Source organism: Triturus cristatus, chromosome 8, assembly GCF_964204655.1.
Source record: "Triturus cristatus chromosome 8, aTriCri1.1, whole genome shotgun sequence".
Taxonomy (NCBI): domain Eukaryota; kingdom Metazoa; phylum Chordata; class Amphibia; order Caudata; family Salamandridae; genus Triturus; species Triturus cristatus.
In genome coordinates this window covers 1,246,451,237-1,246,472,835 of record NC_140591.1, presented here as the reverse complement: position 1 = coordinate 1,246,472,835, position 21,599 = coordinate 1,246,451,237, and the positions used below count along the sequence as shown (strand labels likewise).

General features: G+C 48.5%; 1 protein-coding gene across 10 annotated transcripts in view; it reads left to right on the top strand.

The window, feature by feature from the left end:
* Nucleotides 1-21,599, top strand: part of CASK (calcium/calmodulin dependent serine protein kinase) — a 1,269,229-nt gene that overhangs the window by 1,197,973 nt on the left and 49,657 nt on the right. For all 10 annotated transcript variants that reach the window (XM_085622943.1, XM_085622946.1, XM_085622949.1 and 7 more), the window contains one exon: nucleotides 5,335-5,418. In XM_085622943.1, coding sequence (XP_085479069.1) covers nucleotides 5,335-5,418 — 84 coding nt within the window. The remainder of the gene's footprint in view (nucleotides 1-5,334; nucleotides 5,419-21,599) is intronic.

The window sequence follows — 21,599 nt, the reverse complement described above, 5'->3', positions numbered from 1 at the left end:
TCTGTTGTACGCCTTTACGCCTATACCACTTCTGCCCAGAGTGCTGAAGAAGATCAGGCGTGACCGGCGCAAAGTTATCTTAGTGGCTCCGGATTCGGCACGAAGGTTCTGGTATCCCGAGCTACTCAGTATGTCAATCGATCCTCCAATACGACTGCCTCTTCAGGAGGACCTTCTGTCGCAGCAGCAGGGGACGGTCCTCCACCTGAACCTGTCCAGCCTCCACCTCCATGCGTGGAGATTGAGCGGCGGCAGTTGATGCCATTTGACTTGCCTCCTGAAGTCTGTGATGTCATTCTGGCAGCCAGGCGTCCCTCCACAAAGACTGTATACGCCTGCCGGTGGAACAATTTTGTGGCATGGTGCACAGCAAATGCTGTGGATCCCCTTTCCGCCCCTCTTTCTGAGGTTCTACTCTTTCTTCTTTCTTTGGCCCAGCAGGGCTCTGCTCTGGGCACCTTGAAAGGTTATCTTGCTGCAATCTCTGCCTTCTTACGGCTTCCTGATCAGCCTTCTCTTTTCAAGTCCCCTGTTGTTTCCCGTTTTCTCAAAGGCATTACTCACATGTTCCCTCCTGTCCCCTTCGTAATGCCTCAGTGGGACTTGAATCTTGTCCTGACTTTTCTGATGTGCGCTCCTTTTGAGCCTCTTCACAATTGTCCCATTCGTCTTCTAACCCTGAAAACTGCTTTCCTGGTAGCTATCACTTCGGCTAGACGGGTGAGTGAGCTCTAGGCTCTGTCATCAAAGCCTCCCTTTCTTTCTGTTCATCCGGACAAGGTTGTCCTCCGGCCTCGTCCTTCTTTTCTACCGAAAGTGGTGACCCCCTTTCACCTCGGGCACTCTGTCACGTTGCCCACCTTCTTTCTGCCCCCGCATCCTTCCAAAGAGGAAGAGAGGCTCCACCGTCTGGACCCAAAACGGGCGCTGTCCTTTTATATGGACCGCACCAAACAGTTCCGGGTGGACGACCAACTTTTTGTTGGATACGTAGGAGCTAAGAAGGGGAAAGCGGTACACAAATGGACCATCTCGCGGTGGGTCGTGTTGTGTATTAAACTTTGTTACTCCTTAGCAAAAAAGGACCCTCCTGTTGGGTTGAGGGCCCATTCCACCCAGGCCACAGCGGCTACTACTGCCCTGGGCCGGGGAGTTCCCTTGCGGGACATCTGTCAGGCGGCGACGTGGGCTTCACTGCACACGTTTGCCAAGCACTATTGCCTGGACAGCCAAGTCCGGAGAGACGGCTTCTTTGGCCGTTCTGTTCTCCAGGACTTTCTGGTGTGATCTTGGTTCGCAGACCCACCACCGGGGTTGGTATTGCTGGGGTATCTATTCTAAGGTGAGGAATCTAACTAACGTGTTTCAGATGAACAAGTTACTTACCTTCGGTAACGATGTATCTGTAAGAAACATTAGTTAGTTAGATTCCTCACCGACCCACCCATCCTCCCCGTTCTGCGAACTGACATCTAGGGTCAAGGTTATCCTTTTCAGGGCCCTAGATTTTTTGGCACCAGTGTCTGTCTCTTGCATGGCTCTGCGTTCCTGGCGCGGAAAGCTATGTACAAGAACTGACGTCAGCGCGCGAGGACAGTGTCTAAGTACTCCGACATCATTCCGGCGCACGATGACGGACGCGGAGCCGCAGACGACGCTTAGCGATGCGCAAGGGGTATTGCTGACGAAAAATCTTTCCGGATCCAGCCTGACGCCTGGGGATATTCTAAGGTGAGGAATCTAACTAACTAATGTTTCTTACAGATACATTGTTACCGAAGGTAAGTAACTTGTTCTTCAGGCTACATGTCGCCCAAATGTTAGAAGAAAAAGGATGCAGATGAGGCTTAAGTCATGAATGCTGTCCAGACCACTAGTCGGAGGGGGTAATTTAAAATGCAGTAATACTGTGTAGGTTTTAAGACCACCTCCCCAAACACTAGCTCATACCAGAGGCAGCAACAACAACTCTACCTCCCTTACACCCCTAGAGCTTACACAAAAGGAGGTTAACATTAGAGGGAGAGCTAAGGGAGGTAGTAGAAAGGGAGCCTCCACCACCACAACATATCGGCTCCCTGTAGCTCCCACCCAACCACACAATACTTGTTGGGCAGACAATCAAAGATTTCCTGCAGAGCTGGCGAGTAATCACATCAGACAAATAGGTTCTAGCCATAGTTCAACATGGTTGCTGCCTAGAGTTTCACTCATACCTTAACATGCCACCTCATGCCTCACATCTCAGCGAGGATCACATGTACCTTCTAGATGTAAAACGTACAAGTCCTCCTACAGAAAGGAGCCATCAAATCCATTTCCACGCAACACCAATGGAAGGGTGTTTACTCTGTTCTTTCTTATCCCACAAGAAGAACAAGTCCCTCAGACAAATCCTCAATCTCAGGCTGCTCATCTGATACATTGTGTCGGAACATTTCCACATGGTAACTGTTTAAGACGCCATACCCCTGCAGCAGCAAGGTGATTTTATGGCAGCACTGAATCTATAGGATGCATATTTCCACTTCCCATCTACCCAACCCACCAACGCTACCTTCCTTTCGTGGTAAGTGGCCATCATTACCAATTCAACGTATTGCCTTTCTGCGTAACTACTGCCACAGGGTACTTTACCAAATGCCTAGCAGTGGTTGGAGCACATCTAAGACAAGGGGGTATTTGCGTTTTCCCCTTCTTGAACGATTGGCTCATCAAGAGTTTGTGAGCGTCAATGTCTCGCCCATAAACAAGCTGTTATTTTTCTCTTACATGCCTTAGGCTTAACTTACCATCAACATCACCAAGTCACATCTGGTCCCTTTACAGATACAACCCTTTCTTTGGTCAACTCTAAATTCGATGACAGACACAGTGGTACCCCTTCCAACAAAGAGTCATGGCTTTCCAACAGCTTGTTCCTCTTATAGCCAAATCGGCCTCTACCAGTCAGAACAGTTATGTGACTTCTTGGCATAATCAACCTGTATCGCCATAGTGCCCAATGCCGGAATGCACATGCATTGCCTTCAACAATGCCTTACAGCACAGTGTCCCCAAGTGGAGGGTCACATGTTTGATCCAGTGTTGGTAAAGTCCAGTGTTCACCGCTCTCTACAATGGTGGAACAGCAACAATCTATTGCAGGTCCGGCCTCTTAAAGACCTTTTACGTCAGGTCACCATCACAAGCGGGATGGTGGGGCACATCTCAGTCTCACAGAAGTACAATTGTTGTGGACTCCACAACAGTAGTGTTGCCATATCAATTCCCTTGAACTCTTAGTAATCCAGTGATCCCTCAAAGCCTCCTTGCCACAGATAAAGGGCAAGGTACTACTACCCTGAACGGAGAACATTAAAACAGTGTACTGTTTACAGAAGCAATGAAGTGCCCACTCTCTCCAACTTTCCCCTCTCTCTTGCTCAACCAATTTGGATCTGGACCCTTCATTTTTCCATCTGTTTAATAGTGGAGTGCCTTCCAGTAGCAGGTCACACCAAGAAGTCTACGAATGGGAGCTCAATCCTCCAGTCCTAAACACCTACTTCAAATGCTGGGGAACTCCACAGATAGACCTATTCACCTCCCCAGAGCATGCAAAATGCCCACTTTCCCCTCCAGGGTCCCACAGTACATAAGCAATGTGCTATGGATGCATTTATCTTCATCAAAATGGCATCCACGCCTGCCCTTATCTGGATGCCCGGCGGATCTAGGCTTCTTCCACTGAGTGAGCAATGCAGAGTCTTCAACTTGTTATTTTTGTCATGACCACATTTCTAAGCAAAGGATGCTTCAGCAACAAGTGTCATCTGTGTTTTCCCAATGCTACATTTTATTGTCAGGTTGCTGAATGCCATTAAGGCAATGGCTTTTTCTTTTCAGGAGAAAATTCAGTGTATCAGAAGTGCAGAGTTCTGCTTTCTCCAGTGCCTGCAGTGTGTTCCAATGATTTTAGAGGATCTGGATTCTGATGCGCTGCTAGTACACGTAGTCACATTAGCGTGATTGTCAGAGGTCCCAGAGATTTAAGGAAAGGGCGTAATAGATGACGTGCTTTACAAATGGGGGGGGGGGGGGGGGGAATTCTTTAGGTCCTCTGTTTTATCAGCATCTTGTGGAACTCGAAGGAGTGCTGGCTCCATATCAGTGTGCTGGAACTGAGAGCCATACATGTGAACCTGATTACATTTCTCTAGCTGGTGCTGTGCCATCACATACAAACTGACAGACAGTATCATTCATTGCTTTAAATGTGAATAAAACAGAAGAAATGTATTTCCCTATCCTATTTGAAATGCTAATCTTGTATTTCTTTTAAACCATAAAATATGGCTCCTGAGCCCATTAGATTCTTTTGCGCTATTCACTCCACTTGCCAGTCTCTTCATCATGTGTTTATCAGTCTTCCGAATCCTTCAGCTTCATTCTGTGCATATAATCCCTACCACATTGTCCATTAACCCTTCAGACTGTCCATCAGTTGCGTGTCACACTGTCCATTAACCCTTCAGACTGTCCATCAGTTGCGTGTCACACTGTCCATTAACCCTTCAGACTGTCCATCAGTTGCGTGTCTATTGGCACTTACGTCCAGATCACCCTGGTCAGTCAGTCCCCATCACTGTGTTCATCGCTTTCAACTATGCCATTTTTAATCGGCAATAACGGAGGAGGGCACAGAGCCCCCCTCCTGACCATAGCTGTGTGGCGCAGGACACACGGGGGGGGGGGGGGGAGGGGGGGAGAGGGGGCTAGCGACCCTCATTCGGTTCTTAACTCTGATGCTTGCTTCTCCAGCACAGCACACGGAGCGCCTCTCGGCCGTTCGTTCTGCCTCCAAGTTGCTGTTTAGGGGTAGACTTCGCCTGCTGTGCCCCTTCTCACAAGAAACTTTTGCCTCCACGACAGCCTGACTTTCTGACAAAGTTGGAACCCGAGGCCCCAGGGCCGTTTTACCTAGCAGACCGCGGCCCTCAGATTTTACCTCTCTCCGGTGTTATACCCTCCAGCGAGAGAATCAGTGTGTGTCAAAAATGCATTTAGAAATAAATGTGCACAGTTTATAATTTCGTTCAAATATGCATGTGCAGAATCTCAGCGTGTGTATTACTGTATCTTCACTTCATCACTGCCTCACCCATTTTATTGCTACCCAAAACGGCCAAATGTAAACCTAATTTTCGGTACAGTCTTTGTGAATTAAAGCGTGGTCTGTCAACAGGTTCATATGTGCTCATGAAATTACTTTTTTCTCGCCTGTTTTATTCAATGTATTTTTTTTGTTCCTTCTCTCTGCTGAAATCCTAAACTATTTCTTTCTGTGCTCAGGCTTTGAAAGTCCTACGGACGGCAGAGTTTGCGCCATTTGTTGTTTTTATTGCTGCACCTACGATTACTCCAAGCTTAAATGAGGTAAGCTCTTGCATGGCTGTGTTTCAATTGTATTTTATGTTATAAGATAATCAGTCGTTACTTGTCACTGGGTGAATGCACAGATGTACTACACCTTGATCTGTGTGCGCACAAGCGTTTTCATTAATGGCTTGAAGCAAAAAAATCGGACTGTTTTTTCTGACAGGAAGAGAAGAAATCGAGCAGATTTTATGTCTCACTTATAGACCGCTATAGCTGTTCGTCGGAGATCTCATGTTACCAATACATCACTGTACTGCATACATACCGAGGGTGGGCTTTTCTTCGGCCTTTTGCAGCCATTGGCTGTTGGCATTTCTTATAAGTTTCCTATTGCTGAACAGACTATCCATAAAAGCCAATGCATTTCGTGGAGGGTGATATGGGGCTTTAAATAGTACCCTGTGTAGTCATTCCACTGTTGAACCCCTATCCCCATCACCCCATCATCACTGTTTCGGTGCCCCCAGTCCTCCCTCACTCTTCCCAGAGCAGAATGTGGGCCACTTATTCTGAGTACTTTGGTTTTCGCTTTGCCAGTGGTTTATTATTGGGACGTTTATACCTGGCCTTCTGTGTCCCCACCCCGCATCAGCTATGTAAGTGTTAGACTGCACACAACTATAATATTTTTTGTGAAAAATGTTGCTAGGGACATTTTCCATACAACTGTTGTATTTGCCGAACACGAGATTAGGGTGGAAATTTAATGTGACAGGCGGGAGAGGAATATTTATTGCTCATGAACTTGGATGCAGTCATGTTTACTTGACTTTACCAAGGCAGGCAATATTGAGCCGAGATCTTGAAACTGGAGGTATATCCCACTCTGGGGGCCTAATTTTGATTTCCGGGAGGGGGTGCAGGCAGTATCCAAGAGGAGACTCATGTCGAAAAAAATTGCAGTATTTTTTGTGAAAAAAAGTGACAGTGAAGCACTCTGTAGTGGGCCATCAGTTACCTCTGTTGTCACTCGTGTCCTGTCTTTAAGTAGGTATCAAAAACGAGTAAAGTCCCCCCCTGTTCCTGAATAAAGGTCACACTGTGGTTGCTTTTACACTTTAGGGCGATCAGCCTGTCCATACCATGTTGGCAATCATGCACTTGATTGCATTTTTTTAAAAGGATAAACGATCACAACTGCATATTAATTTGAATTGTTAAATATGTTTAAAGCTATCAATTTTGCACTATAAATACAGATTTATTTATTTTTTAACACTAGGGGGCATTCTCTTAAAAATTTTGAAGGCTACTGGTCTTGAGTAAATGTCCTTCTCTTTCAATGACCAAGGGATAGGAGCGACGCTCAGCACTCGTATGGGAGATGAGGGATGAAGTTGTGTTTTCTTTGTGCTGCTTGGCCTATGACAAGAAGACCTCGGGCTGTACTTGAGAAACCTTCTGAGCCCAGAGGCAGGACCGAGCAGTGGGCGTTGTGGCAATTGTTGGATAGCAGAGGCTGCTTGTGGGATGTTTTCATTGTATACTGATAGATCGGTGTGTTCATGCGTGTGCTGAGATCATCTTTGGTAATGCGCACTTTGGGTTCCCAACCTCAGCCTTTCAACGTTTCTGTGGTGCAATAACCCATGAGTTGCGCAACAATACCCATCATTTACAGAGTTATGAAATTACAACAGAGCCGGTTCACACCCTGTCTGTAAGAAATATCAATACAAGTTTAATTTTACTGCTCAGCGGCATCTAGGAAAAGCAGAGTCTTCAAACAGATGAAGTAAGACTATTTCTCATTCCGTGTTGCTTTCTTTTATGCATATAAAGTGTTGTTTCCATGGGATTAAGGACTTTGGACCAGTTTCACATTCTCACATTTGACAATCACATAAATGTTAACTGTTTCAACGTTCTATTTTCCTTGGACACTTCTAACTGCAGATTCCTCACCTTGTAAATATCAGACTGAATCCAGAAAACTCAAAAAGCAGTGCTTCATGTCAGTATATGACGTCATGCAACTGCACGTCAACTCCGTTCTGTTCCAAAAGTGACAAGTGGAGCCACATATAAGTGGCCACGTATGTGAGCTCACGCAAGTTCATTTCTTTCTGCGCCTTCATATGTGGATCTAGAGCCCTGCTCTTCCATTTCTTCACTCTGTGAAAAGACCTTTCCCTCTAAATTCTTACTAGAGTGCACAGGAACATGAATCCCTAAGACTACAGGGTTTAAACCTTGAAGGGACTGTCGCAAACCGATGTCTGTGATAGATCCCCACAACATGTGCCTCTGGTGTTTGGATTCCATGCACAACTCCAAGGCCAACGATGGCTGCATCCAAAAGCCATCCAAGAATAAAAAGCAAAGCTCTACTTGGTGAAATACTGCAAGCTTCCACAAAGGACCCACTCCGGGTCAAAGTCAAGAGTGTGAACTTGTTCCCGAAGTCGTTCCTTGCTCCTATTTCACCAAGGAGTCAATTCCAACTTAGATCTTGATGCACCCTAGTTCAATGGTCTGTCTGCAATGTCACAGCAGGTTGATGCCTTTAAAGAGGGCATGCTGTGCATCTTTGGCATGCCTCCATTTCCCTCTAGTGCACGTTTGGGCTCCAAGGATGCGCAGGGACCTTCAGTTGTGTTACCGCCAATAGAAGTGTTCTCCGCACTGTGTGTACGCCTTCAGTCTACTTTGGGTTCTGCACCAGCATCTGTGCCGACTTCAGGTCTGCCACCGAAATCTGTATCGATCTCTTGGACATGGATGCAGGCACCACTGCTGCTGCTGGAGGAAGAGCTGAAACCTATTGTTGTATCAGACTCTGATCCAAATTCGTCTTGGCTGAGACCACAACCACATCTTGATTTGGCACACTCAAAGCTTAATTCCTCACACTAGACCCTTTTCCATTACTGAAAAAACATGCACAGACACTACACCAACTTTTTGGCTCAGACTCCAGTCAGTGCCAGCCATATGGTGACAACAGAAAAAAAGAATGTCTTTCGCCACTGTGATTAGGAGGACTGCTGAAGTCCTAGACATCCACTACCCCAGTATGAACATAAAACAAATGTCTGTACTGGGGTCCTTTATCCTGCCAGGCACCAACCAGACGACTTCTGCTCTTCAGAGAGGCTCTCACGGACAAGCTTTTGGGAACTTAAGCTAAACCATGATCTGGCCTTCCGGCCAATACCAGCTTATATAGCACAAACTCGACCTGAGGAAATTGGAGCGCTTTACATGAGCACTAGTTACATTACACAAGGACACGTTCATTTTTGGTAGGTGCAAGGAGATTAAGGGATTTGGCCAGAATCACAGAATGGTGAGTCGATGCAGTGACTTGAACTCTGGTTCCCCAGTTCCAAAGTTGGCAGCTCTGGTCGTTATGCCACACCCTCTCCCCTATGGTGATGAAATGCTACCAGTAGTCCCAGAAGACACACAAACCTCCTTAGCCCAAACCTTTCAGGATGGCTGGGATGCAACCAAGTTCCTCATCTGCTCGGGCCTAGACACCAAAAAAGGAGGAAGGGCTGTTGGGTGAGTGTAGTGCACTGGAGCCATATATGGGTGAGATCCACAGGTTTCTCTGAGAACGTCCAGTCATCCTTAATGGACAAGCCCTTCAGAGATTCCCACCTGTTTGACAACATTTTACCCTGGAACGTTTTAAGAAGAGCTGAGCCACTGCATGCTCTTTGGGCCCTTCGGCACCAGTTTGGCAATCCCTCCAATAGCTTCACAATTTTTGGGGAATACCCCAGGCACTTTTCGTATCAACCGCATCAGGCCCGCCTCCCCCACGATGGGCCTTGCAGCCCTTTCGAGGTTGTGGTTATGAACCCAACAGACAACGACCATCCCATCAGGGGCAGCGTATGCCCCTCCAGCAACAAATTATATACCTCTTTAGTGCACCCATAGTGGCATATACCCCCATGTAGGAGACTGGATCAGCCACCTACTTCAGGGGAGGCAAAGCTTTACACTCAACAAGTTAGTCCTTCAATTTGCCCAATGCGACTACGCCCTTCCATACCTTGAACCACTGCACCTGCTGCCTACATCAGAGCAGCGTTTGGTGGTCTATCTGTCCATTTGTATCAGGAAGTGCAGACTCTTTCAGCAAAAGAAGCCAAAGAACGGTACTGCCCTCAGAAGTAGAGACAGGGGGTTATTCCTGCTGCTTTCGTGTGCCGAAGAAGAATGGAGGCTTTTGTCCTATTTTAGATTTCTGTCCATTCCGCGCCTTCCTGACCAAGGACAAATTAACGCTGCTCATGCAGGCCCAGGTTCTTTCTGCTGTGAATCCCAGAGATGGGATGATGGCATTGGACCTGCGGGATACCTATTTTTACATCCTCTCCTACAGGACCACAGCCCCTACCTTCAGTATAAAGTGGACTGCAAGCACTATCAATTTGCAGTGCTCCCTGTTGGGCTCCCCAGTGCCCCTCAGGTGTTCATAAAGGTGACTGGGGGTGGTCGCTACCATCTACAGAGCTCAAGGGCCGCATTACACATGCACCACATTTTCCTTCATTGCACCGGGCTCACCTTTAGAAAGGTGTTCCCAGTGCTATGAAGGAAAATGCGCCTATTATGGGGAACGCGCTGCCCCAAAGGCAGCCGCAAACTCTTACTGCTCTGGGGCAGTGGATTCACGTGAAAAAAGGAGCGGCTGCTTTAAAGCCACTCAGTGTTTCACTGTGCAGGCGACAGCCCGCCTGCACTTTTAAAGGGGAATAGAGATACCCTTGCAGGCGGGGGCAGTCAGTGACTGCACCCACCTGCAAAGGATGTCTGGGGCGTCTATTGGCACCTATTTACCGCCTGCAGAGGACTGTTCTCAAGAGGCGCACGGTCAGTCAGTGCGCCTCCTGAGGGCTTCTTTGCCTCTGCGCCAACATTGATAATACGGTGCAGGCACAGAGGCAAAGGGATGCCCTCATTTGCATGGGGCATGCCCCCATGCAAATGAGGGACCGCACCCTTGATTATAGCGCTGGTGCTTTGTGTGCCAGAGCTGGTAGTATTACAGAAGGAGCCACGCAAGTGTCTGTGGTAAAGCAGGCACAAATGCCTGTTGCACCCCAGGGGCTCTTTATGTAATACGGCCCCAAGTGTTCTACCTACCTTGATGGCTTGGTTATTCATGGCGGGCTTGCTAGTCATTCATGGACCACCTGCAGACGACGACAACCTCTTGGAGTTCTCACTCAAATTGTCGAAGTCTCTCCTTCTCCATCTCAGAGACTCCCTTTTTTCTGATCACCTGGTTACTGTGTGCTTTCGGGCCTTTCCTCCGGACCAAAGAATCTAGGACATTTGGCTATTATCTTTGTTTCAACCTTTGTCCTGAGGATGGCTATGAAGCCTCTTGGTTTACTCACTGACCATGCAAGATGGCATAAGCAGGCTGTGCTATGTGATCTGAAATCTCTGTGGGCCCAGCACCAGGGAAAACCTATCAGATTCCATCCAGGTCGGAGAAGACGGGAAAACGGCTGCAGTGATGGTGGTTCAACCGCAATTGGACCAGCAGTAGATCACTCTCCCTTCCCCACCTAGAGTTCACGGTGACAGACGTGTCACTACTGGACTGAGGAGTCGAACTAGGAGAGATGGAAATCAAAAGATTCTGATCTCGGCAGAGACCCGCTTCCATATCAATGTGTTGGAGATGTAGGTGATATGGAGCGACCCTGAGCCAGTCTTCCTGCCGACCATCAAGGGAAGGCTGTGTCAGATTCTCACGTACAACACCACCTCCATGTGGTACTTCAATAAGCAGGGCAAGGTAGGGTCTTTGGTCCTGTGTCAGGAACGATCTGAACCGTCTGGGTATTTTCCTGGTGGTACACTGCCTGACAGGATCTTTAAATGCCAGGGTAGGCTAGCTCAGTTGCTTAACATTCAGCAAATTGGAGACCCTGCACTTTAGGAAAATGCAACTTGTGTCCCTTTAGAACGTGGTACTTATTTAATTCATGTTTACACTGCTTGCAACAGGTCAAAAGGACTTTAACAGAATCACATTTCAGAACTGCTGTACTTAAGCTCCAAACAGCATGTGCTAGTATTCAGGCATAGCCAGCAATTTTCAGTAGAATTCAGCTAAATAAGTGCCAGACTAGTTAGGCACCAGAGACTTTATACCATATTGTAGTTTTCATTGAGCAGCAAAATAACACCCAATATGTTACCTACACATTGGAATTTATGTTTTCAGAAGATGGTGAGAAAAGGTTTTTTTCTGAGAACAGTACACTTCTACTTTCTTAATTGCTCTTGTTTTCCAACTCGGGGTGAGGCCTAATGTGACTGTGGCTTTCATTAGCTGTTGTAACATCATCCACTCCGATAGCAACTTCGCGGTTGACACATTTAGCAGCAAGTTAAGGAACATGTTGTTGAAATTTGACACAACCAAACATCAAAAGCTGTATCATTTCAATTGACTGATTAGGGGAAACTCCCAGGCCGCAAATGTTGCAGACCAGCGAGCTTGAGTGCTATTGATGCTCAACATACAACGAGGAACATCTCCTTAGATACAAAGCTCAGTTAAAAACCTGGGAGAGCAATTGTGGGTGGGGGTGGGGGGGGACGGGGGGGGGGGTGTAGTTTCTGATTTTATTAAAGCTATTCATAGAATTGAAATTGTTCATGAATCCTTCCTGCCTGGTCACTATGGTCCTAGCTTTTCGCAACTATGTTGCATCTTTCGGTGACACTTGTATCAAGGGGATCTATTACAATGCAGCTTCTGCCCATAATGCAACCGAGCCCCCTTGATATGTTGTGTTACAGTGGTATCTACCTTCTATGTGTTCATATTTTTTGCTGGCATCGAATATGACGGCAAGGAGCTTCTGTTGAGCATTAGATTTGGTTCTCCAGACTACCCTACAAAGTGAAATCACTTTCCTTGTCAATACCTCATTAGTGTCACAGGTGGTTCATAGCAGCTGGAAGACCAGACTAGTTTCACCCCTGCTTAAAAAAAAGTCAGAAGGAAGAGGGAATGAATGGTACCTTCCTCCAATGGTTCCTTTTATTCAAGGAGGGCTGTTTTCAATCAGGTAAGGTGGCAGTTTAGCCATCTAAAAGCAGTTTGATACCATTAAGTGTTCCAGTGATTAATGAACATAAGATTGATGAGTATTGTCACCCTCTTGACTACATTATCCGTTTTAGCTGTCACCCAACAGTTGATGAACAATATTTTTTTAAGTCAAAGCAATAAGACTAAAATTTTACTAATAGGCAGAACAGAGTGTGCTGCTGTAGATTCCCTCTACCTGCCACTATGGGCATAGTCCCATTACCCAAAGCGAAGTCACTGGGCTTCAACTTTTTCAAAGAACTTATGATGAATGGCCAGGTAAATGCAGTGTGAAGTGTGCTTCCAGTGCTTGGAATTCATCTTCCACCTAAAGAAAATGCATCAGTTGTATCTAACTGCAATCTGCTGAGGATGGATTACTGTAAAAACACTTGCTAAGCTTCAGCATGTAGAGAAGGGAGCAGTACATTTAATGTACCATCGGAAAAAAGTCTTCTATGTTTCTCAGACACGAAAAGGCTTCCAACAGCTAGAATATTGAGCAGAGGCTCCAATTCATGTATGTAGTTTTAATGCACAAAGCTTACTACAACCCTGGTCATGCACATCTTTCTGATCTTTTTTGTCCTTGAATTGCTACAAAGATATTTTGTTCTTGAAAAGTCAACTTCTACTCCCGGTTTCCAAAATCACTTGAGTGTGCATTTGGGAAAGCTTCTTTCAGTTACTTGCCCACACTTTAAGGAATAATTTGCCTGTACAGCTGAGAAAAATTTACTTTGATGTTGTCTTTAGAAAGGCCCAGAAGGCTTTTCTGGGTTGTTGGGTTCTAGCATGTGAAGCACGTCGCCTCTGTTTGCCTTGGTTCTCTGTCTCAATCACCTAATTGCCCTGCATCTGAGGTTAAGGACAACTCCAAGAAGCGATTCGCCTCTCTGGGCCTAAAAGTACCTTTGAACAGAACCTCTGGTATTTTAATGGCAAGTTGCACCACTCCCAGCAAGAACAAAAAGCCCTAGAAGTAATAATCCTTTGCCCCCCTCAGAAAGAGTCTCATTAGGTTAAGCAAACTGTCTAACAATATACATACCCACAGTACATCTGTTTGCAGATCAAAGGTTCCTTTGTCACTCTTGGGTGGACCCAATAGGCGTTTATCTGGCTGCCTGTAACCAGTCATGCCACTGTTGACTCCTCTGTTGCTCCTAGGTGGACCCTAGCAACCAAAGTCTGAAATCGGCTTGCCTTGGTTACGTAGACTAGGATGGTCCAATGCTCTTCAAACTGAAAAACTAGTTTTTCTGATGCTGCATCCTTCAAATAGATCATGTCCCAAACCATACCAGACACCAGGGAACCATTGGTTTTAGGATGGTTAGTTCCCAGATTTTATAATTAAGTGGTGGACGATAAGAGGAAAGTGGTAATTGTAGATGAATCTTAAAATCTGGTCAGGGCAAATTGAATACTCTGAGATGCCCCTAGTTAGAAAATCTCTCCCACCTCCAGACTACCGCCTGCATTTGCTGAAGTTCTCCATCAACGTGCCGAAGTCGCACCTGATTCCCTCTCAGAAGCTCCTCTTTATCGGAGCGGCTCTGGACACGGCGCAGTTTCGGGTTTATTCTCCCGAACAGTCCAGGACATTCGGGCTATGATTCCGATCTTTCGGCCAGATGGCATATGCGGGCTCTGCAGTGGGACCTGAAGTTCCAGTGGGCGCAGCATCAAGGAGACCTGTCCGAGTACATCTAGATCTCGGCGGGCACTGCACGACAGTTGAAGTGGTGGCTCACGAACCAGCATTGGGTCAGCGACAGATCACTCTCCCTTCCCCAACCGAAGCACACAGTGGTGACGAATGCGTCCCTCCTGGGATGGGGCGGCCACATGAGAGAGGCAGAGATCAGAGGCCTCTGGCGGAGTCCAGGCTCCATATCAACCTCCTGAAGCTCCGGGCGATCCTACTTGCACTGAAGGCATTCCTTCCCTCTGTTAAGGGGAGAGTAGTGCAGGTGTTCACAGACAACACCACCGCCATGTGTTACTGCAACAAGCAAGGCGGGGTGCGGTCGTGGACCCTATGTCAGGAAGGAGGCTCTGCGTCTCTGGACATGGCTGGAACGTCAAGGCATTTCCTTGGTGGTTCAACACTTGGCAGGTTCTTTGAATGCCAGGGCGGACGAACTCAGCTGCAGGTGCATGATGGATCACGAATGGCGTCTTCACTCTGAGGTGGCACAAGGTCTCTTTCAACAGTGGGGAGAGCCTTGGTTAGATCTATTCGCCACTGAAGAGAACGCGCAATGTCAGCAGTTCTGCGTGTTGGAATTTCCAAGGCGGCACTCGCTCGGCGACGCTTTTCGTCATGAGTGGAGCTGCGGTCAATTGTACGCCTTTCCGCCTATACCACGTCTACCCAGAGTGCTGAATAAGATCAGGCGCGACTGGTCCCAAGTCATTCTAGTGGCCCCGGACTGGGCTCGAAGAGTTTGGTAGCTTGAGCTACTCCAGTATGAGCATGGATCCCCCGATCTGACTGCCTCTTCGGGAGGATCTTCTGTCGCAGCAGCAGGGGACGGTCCTCCACCGAACCTGTCCAGCCTCCACCTCCTTGCGTGGAGATTGAGCGGCAACAGTTTATTCCATTTGACTTGCCTCCTGAAGTCTGTGATATTATTCTGGCAGCCAGGCGTCCCTCCACTAAATCGGTATATGCCTGCAGGTGGAACAAATTTGTGGCACGGTGCACAGCAAAGGCTGTAGATCCCCTTTCTGCCCCTCTTTCAGAAGCCCTTTTGTTCCTTCTTTCTTTGGCCCGGCAGGGCTCTGCTCTGGGCACTATTAAGGGCTACCTTTCAGTAATTTCGGCCTTTCTCAGGCTCTCTGATCAGCCCTCTCTTTTCAAGTCCCCTGTCGTAAGTAGATTTCTCAAAGGCATTACTCACCTTTTGCCTCCTATTCCATTTGTGATGCCACATTGGGACTTTAATCTGGTTCTTACTTATTTGATGTGAGCTCCTTTTGAGCGCACATCAAATAAGTAAACCTTCTTTTTTGTCTGTTCATCTGGACAAGGTTGTGCTCTGCACTCGTCCTTCCTTCTTGCCAAAGGTTGTTACTGCCTTCTACATCGGTCACCCTACCCACTTTCTTTCTGCCTCCGCACCCTTCCAGAGAGAAAGTGAGGCTCCACCGTCTGGACCCAAAAGGTGCGCTCTCATTTTACCTCAATCGCACACAACCGTTCCGGGATGATGAACAGCTCTTGTTGGCTACGTAGGCGCCAAGAAAGACCGGGCTGTAGACAAGAGGACTATCTCCCGCTGGGTCATCTTCTGTATAAAAGCCTGTTATTCTCTGGCTAAAAAGGATCCTCCGGTGGGGCTGCGCGCCCATTCTACCAGGGCGACAGCAGCTACTACTGCATTGGTACGTGGTGTCACCATGCAAGACATCTGTCAGGCAGCCACGTGGGCCTCGCTGCACACTTTTACTAAGCATTATTGCCTTGAAAGCCAAGTCCGGAGAGACGGCTTCTTTGGCTGTTCTGTTCTCCGTGACTTTCTGGTGTGATTTTGGTTCGCAGACCCACCACCGGGTTTGGTATTGCTGGGGAATCTATTCTAAGGTAAGGACTTTTTCAGATGCACAAGTTACCTTCGGTAAAGATATATCTGTAACAGACATTGGTTTGTGATAGATTCCTTACCGCCCCACCCATCCTCCCCGTTCTGCGAACTGATTTCTAGGGTGAAGGTCATCCCTTTCAGGGCCCTAGTTTCAATACACCAGTGGTCAGTATCTTGCATGGCTCTGCGTTCCTGGCGCGGAAAGTCGTGTACAGAACTGATAGCGCGCTAGGGCGGCGTCTGAGTAGCTGCCGCAACGTCATCCCGGCGATCACGATGCCTACGACGGACGCAGAGCTGCACAACACTACCTTCCGACGCGCAGGGGTACTGCTGACGAAAACTTTCCGGATCCAGTCTGACTCCTGGGGGTAATTCTAAGGTAATGAATCTATCACTAGCTAATGTCTCTTACAGATATATCGTTACCGAAGGTAAGTAACTTGTGCATCAAGGATCTAGTCTGTGCTTTAGCCTAACCATGCTGTTGTCAACAATGTAATTAAATGAAAATCAGAAACTTCCAGGGAAAAAATTATAAATATGCCATAAACTTCTTAACTAGAACCACGTGTGGACACTACTTAAATGTATCAAGAACATTGCGCTGACAAACTATAGATGACTGGCTACACTGCTTAATTATGTCTTCTTCGTTATAAGTGAGGATTTAGAACTGATGACATCGGCATTAGCCACAAACAAGGCAGGATCTACAAGGTAGTTAAGGAGAGTGTAGGAGGCTGGCTTAGTATATGGTGTTCACTTATGTAAGTATGGCATCCTGCACCAATCCAGACAACCCTTATGGTGCTTTTAGTGGTCTTGGAGACCCTAAGAAAGTTCTCTAAGTGGTAGCTGTGGAGAGCAGCCTTCAGGTTTAGCCCAGATGGAGTGTAAAGTAGTTTGTTTTACCAGCACTTAATTTTATTGCATGGGTTAAGTGAAAAAGAACCACACAGTGTAGTTATAAAAAATATGTTTCTGATGGATACATCTGCCAGTGGATTCCTCACCTTGCGAATATCCCCTGCGCCAGCAACATTCGGAAACTTTTGTAGCAGTCCACGCCGATGGGGTCGAAGATGACGTCACAGAGACACGGCTCCGCTCGCGACTCCGCTGACGTCACCGGCTCCATAAGAAGACCTCGTCGGCGTGATGACGTCAGTTCCCTTTTTTCCGCGCCGTCGACGCCAACGGATTTCGGGAATCGTTGCTAGTAGCTTCACTTGTTACTTTGTGTTTATTCTGATTTTCTCTGTTTTTCATTGAAAAATGTCGACGAGAAAGTCTGGGTTCAAGCCTTGTCGTGAATGTGGCAAGCACATGTCTATCACCGACCCGCACGACGATTGTGTTTGGTGTTTGTCTTCAGACCACGATGTGGAAGGCTGCTCGAGTTGTAGGAAGATGAGCTCGAAGGCGCTTAAAGAAAGAGAGGCGAAACTCTTCATCGCCAGAATGAAGAAGAAGGAGAAAAGAGGAAGAAGGAGGTCTGGATCCAGATCGAGGTCGAGGTCGGCGTCCAAGTCGACTTAGGGGCATGCTTCAAAGAGTAAGAATTATAAGAAGAAGAGGAGGCATTCCTCGCATCATCATTCAGATAAAGGTTCGGCTCCGAAATCGAAGTCGCCTGCTCGACGTCGGAGAGAGTCGTTGTCTCCTTCTCCGGTCCCGGTTTCACCTCCAGCTCCATCTCCAGTGGCTTCGCCGGCTCCGGCTGAATCTCCGGTGCCGGTGTCATCTCCGACGCCGGTTCCATCTCCGGCTCCTGCAAGTCCTCCGGCTCCGTCTCCGACTCCAGTCCCGGATGATGATCGTCAGGCTCCGGGTGAGACCGTGACGCCGCTTGTTCCACCGTCGGCGCCGGCAGGCCCGAGTCCGGTGTTACCTGACCAGTATCCTGCTTTTCCTGGTCCAGGTCAAGACCCTACGCATTATCTGAATGCAATGTACGGGGTATTTTCAAGGGCCATGTATGCCCCTGGTGCACCTATGCGTCCGATGGGTCCAATGGCTTACAATTTGGGAGTGCCGCAGGTTTACCCTCAAGCTCCGTTTATGCCCTTCTATCCAGCAACGCCGTCTTGGCAGCTACCGGCGCCGAGGACATCGACGCCGCTTCCCTCTTCACCGGCTGATCCGCGTTCGACGCCGCTGCTGTCGGATTCGAACACGGCGCCGCCGACGCCGCTGGTGCGGATTCGTTCAAGAAGGGAAGCGCAGAGAGTGGTGGATGAAAGACGCTTTCTGGTGGAAGAGGCTGAAGAGGGTGAGTTGGCTGACTCTGACGATGTGTTTGATGAATTAAAGGAGGCAAGTGGACTGGAATTGTCTCCAGAGTGGGAGATCACTCCACCATCGGATGAGCCCTCTAAAGAAGCCGCGCCATATCATGCGGTGATTAGAAAAGCTGCGGAATTGTTGGATCTCCAATTGCCGACAACGGAATTTAAATGTAATATTCTAACTGAGGTGTTGCATTCACCTGCTGCTGTCTCAGAGCCTTTGCTGCCTTTTAACGAAGCTATTATGGAACCTGTGCTAGAGGTATGGCGCAAACCTTTTTCAGCCCCTGCAGTCTCCAGGGCAGTCGCAAGGAGATATAGAGTGGCTCCAGGGGATCCTGAATTTTTATCTTCGCACCCTTCGCCTGAGAGCTTGGTGGTTCAGGCGGCTTGTTTGGGGCATTTCCTCAGGTTCCAGGAGACAGGGAGGCCAAGAAGGTGGACCAATCGGCCAAAAAGGTCTTTTCATCGGCCAGTATGGCTCTGAAGTCATCAAACGCAACGTGTTTGTTGGGGCGTTATATACACGCTCTTATGGACTCGGCAAAGAAGTTGGCACCGAAGCTGTCAGAAGAGGATAGGGCCGGCTTCAATGAGGTATTATCTGATGCCCAGGCGGCTGCTCGCCAAGTTATCCAAAGTGGCCTGGACACAGCTGACTCAGTTGCCAGAGTCATGGGGTCTTCGGTTGCCACCAGGAGGGGTGCGTGGCTGAAGTCTTCGGAATTCTCTTCTGATGTGCAGTCGACTTTATTGGACTTACCTTTTGATGGGTCAGGTTTGTTCGGGAAGAAGGCAGATGCTGCTCTCAAACGCTTTAAAGAAAGTAAGGCTATGGCTAGGTCGTTGGGCCTTCAATCCCAGCCGAGAGGAACTTTCAAAAGGTTTAGAGGTTTTGGAAGGGCGACTTTTCGCACTTATAGACCAACCCAGCAGCAGCAGCAACAGCAAGGTTCTTCGTCCAGGGGATACAGAGGAAGGATCAGGGGTCGCTCACGTGGCCGTCAACTCTCCTCCTCCTCTTCCTCCTCCTCAGCCCCTCCCACCACCGCAAAGCAGCCCTAGATCCGACATTCCGGATCATGCTGGTCCTGTGGGGGGGGGCGGCTTACCCATTTTCTACAAGATTGGGAGTCTGTAACTACGGATCTCTGGGTTCGAGATCTTGTAGAAAATGGGTACGCCCTTCCTTTTCGGGAGTTCCCTCCAAATTACCCTCCTTGCCGGGGAGCTTGCTCGGAGGACCACCGTCTTCTCCTGCAGGAGGAAGTCCTGAAGTTGCTTCAAAAAGGTGCGATAGAGGTGGTTCCGGAGCAGGAGAGGGGTCAGGGATGCTACTCCCGGTATTTTCTGATTCCGAAAAAAGACGGCAGATTGCGTCCGATATTGGACCTCAGAATCTTGAACTTTTACCTGAAACAGGACAAATTCAAGATGCTCACTCTTGCGCAGGTTCTGCAGGCGCTGAATCAGGAGGATTGGATGGTGTCGCTCGATTTGCAGGATGCGTATTTCCACATCCCCATCCTGAAGTCGCACAGGAAGTATCTCCGGTTTACGGTAGGGTCGCAACATTATCAGTTTGCGGTCCTCCCGTTTGGTCTTACTTCGGCACCTCGAGTCTTCACAAAGGTGATGGCAGTGGTAGCAGCTCATCTCAGAAGGTCAGGGATTTCAGTTTTCCCTTATTTGGACGACTGGCTGATCAAGGCGGAGTCGTCGGAGAAGGTGCTGTGTCATCTGCAGGATACAACTCGGCTGTTGTACAGATTGGGTTTTTCGATCAATGTGCCCAAATCTCACCTGGTGCCCTCTCAGTGCAACCTGTTCATAGGTGCGGTACTGGACACTATTGTGTGTCGAGCATTCCCTCCTCCTCAAAGGATTCTCGACATACAGGAAATGATTCCTTTGTTTTACAACGGAGCGGTTGTTCCAGTTCTGAAGGTCCTTCGCCTGCTCGGTCTGTTCGCCTCCTGCATTCTGTTGGTCAACCACGCACGCTGGCACATGAGGGCGCTCCAGTGGTGCCTCCGCAAGCAGTGGTATCAGCACAAGGGAGATCTCAGGGAGTCTGTGAGGATCTCTGGAGAAGCTGCGGCGGATCTATCATGGTGGAGCGTGGAGGGCAATCTGTCCCAGGGAAAGCCCTTTCATTTACCTCCATCGGTGGCCACGGTGATAACGGATGCATCCACCTTAGGGTGGGGTGCTCATCTGGGGGATCTGGAGATCAAGGGTCTTTGGTCTCCAGAGGAAAGGTTGCTTCACATCAACCTTCTGGAATTGCGGGCGATACGCTTGGCGCTCAAGGCCTTCCTCCCTTCCCTTCGCGGTCAGTCTGTTCAAGTCCTGACGGACAACACTACCGCGATGTGATATATAAACAAACAGGGAGGAGTGGGGTCTCTTTGTCTTTGCAGAGAGGCCCTGCGTCTATGGTCCTGGGCTCAGGACCATCAGATTTGTCTAATGGCAAATCATCTGGCCGGAGTTCTGAACGTGCGTGCGGACAGTCTCAGTCGGCAGTTCTCCGTCGACCACGAGTGGAGGCTTCATCCGGAGGTGGTTCGTCACGTCTTTCGGTCGTGGGGGACACCCCGGGTGGACCTGTTTGCCACTTTCGAGAACGCGCACTGCCCGTCATTCTGCAGTCTCCAGTATCCGATGCAGGGGGCGTTGGGGGACGCGTTTCAGTTGAGTTGGAGCTCACGACTCCTTTACGCGTTTCCTCCCATACCCTTGATTCCTCGGGTTCTGAGGAAGATTCGCCAAGACCGGGCCCAAGTTATATTGGTCGCCCCGGATTGGCCGAGAAGGGTGTGGTATACAGATCTTCTCCACCTCTCCCCGTGCCCTCCGCTCCGTCTCCCTCTGAGGGCAGACCTCCTCTCGCAGTCGGAGGGGCAGGTTCTACACCCCCACCTCCAGAGCTTACACCTTCATGCCTGGAGATTGAACAGGGCAACCTGAATTCTTTCTCTCTCCCACCAGATGTGGTGGATGTTATTTTATCGGCCAGGCGACACTCCACCAAATCTATTTATTCATATAGGTGGTCTAAATTTGTTCTCTGTTGTGGAGAGAGGTCCATTGATCCCTTAAAGGCTCGTCTATCTAATATTCTACAGTTTGCTCTTTCTCTTGCCCAGCAAGGCTTTGCTGTGGCTACTGTGAAAGGATATTTATCGGCTCTATCGGCTTTCCTTTGTTTGCCGG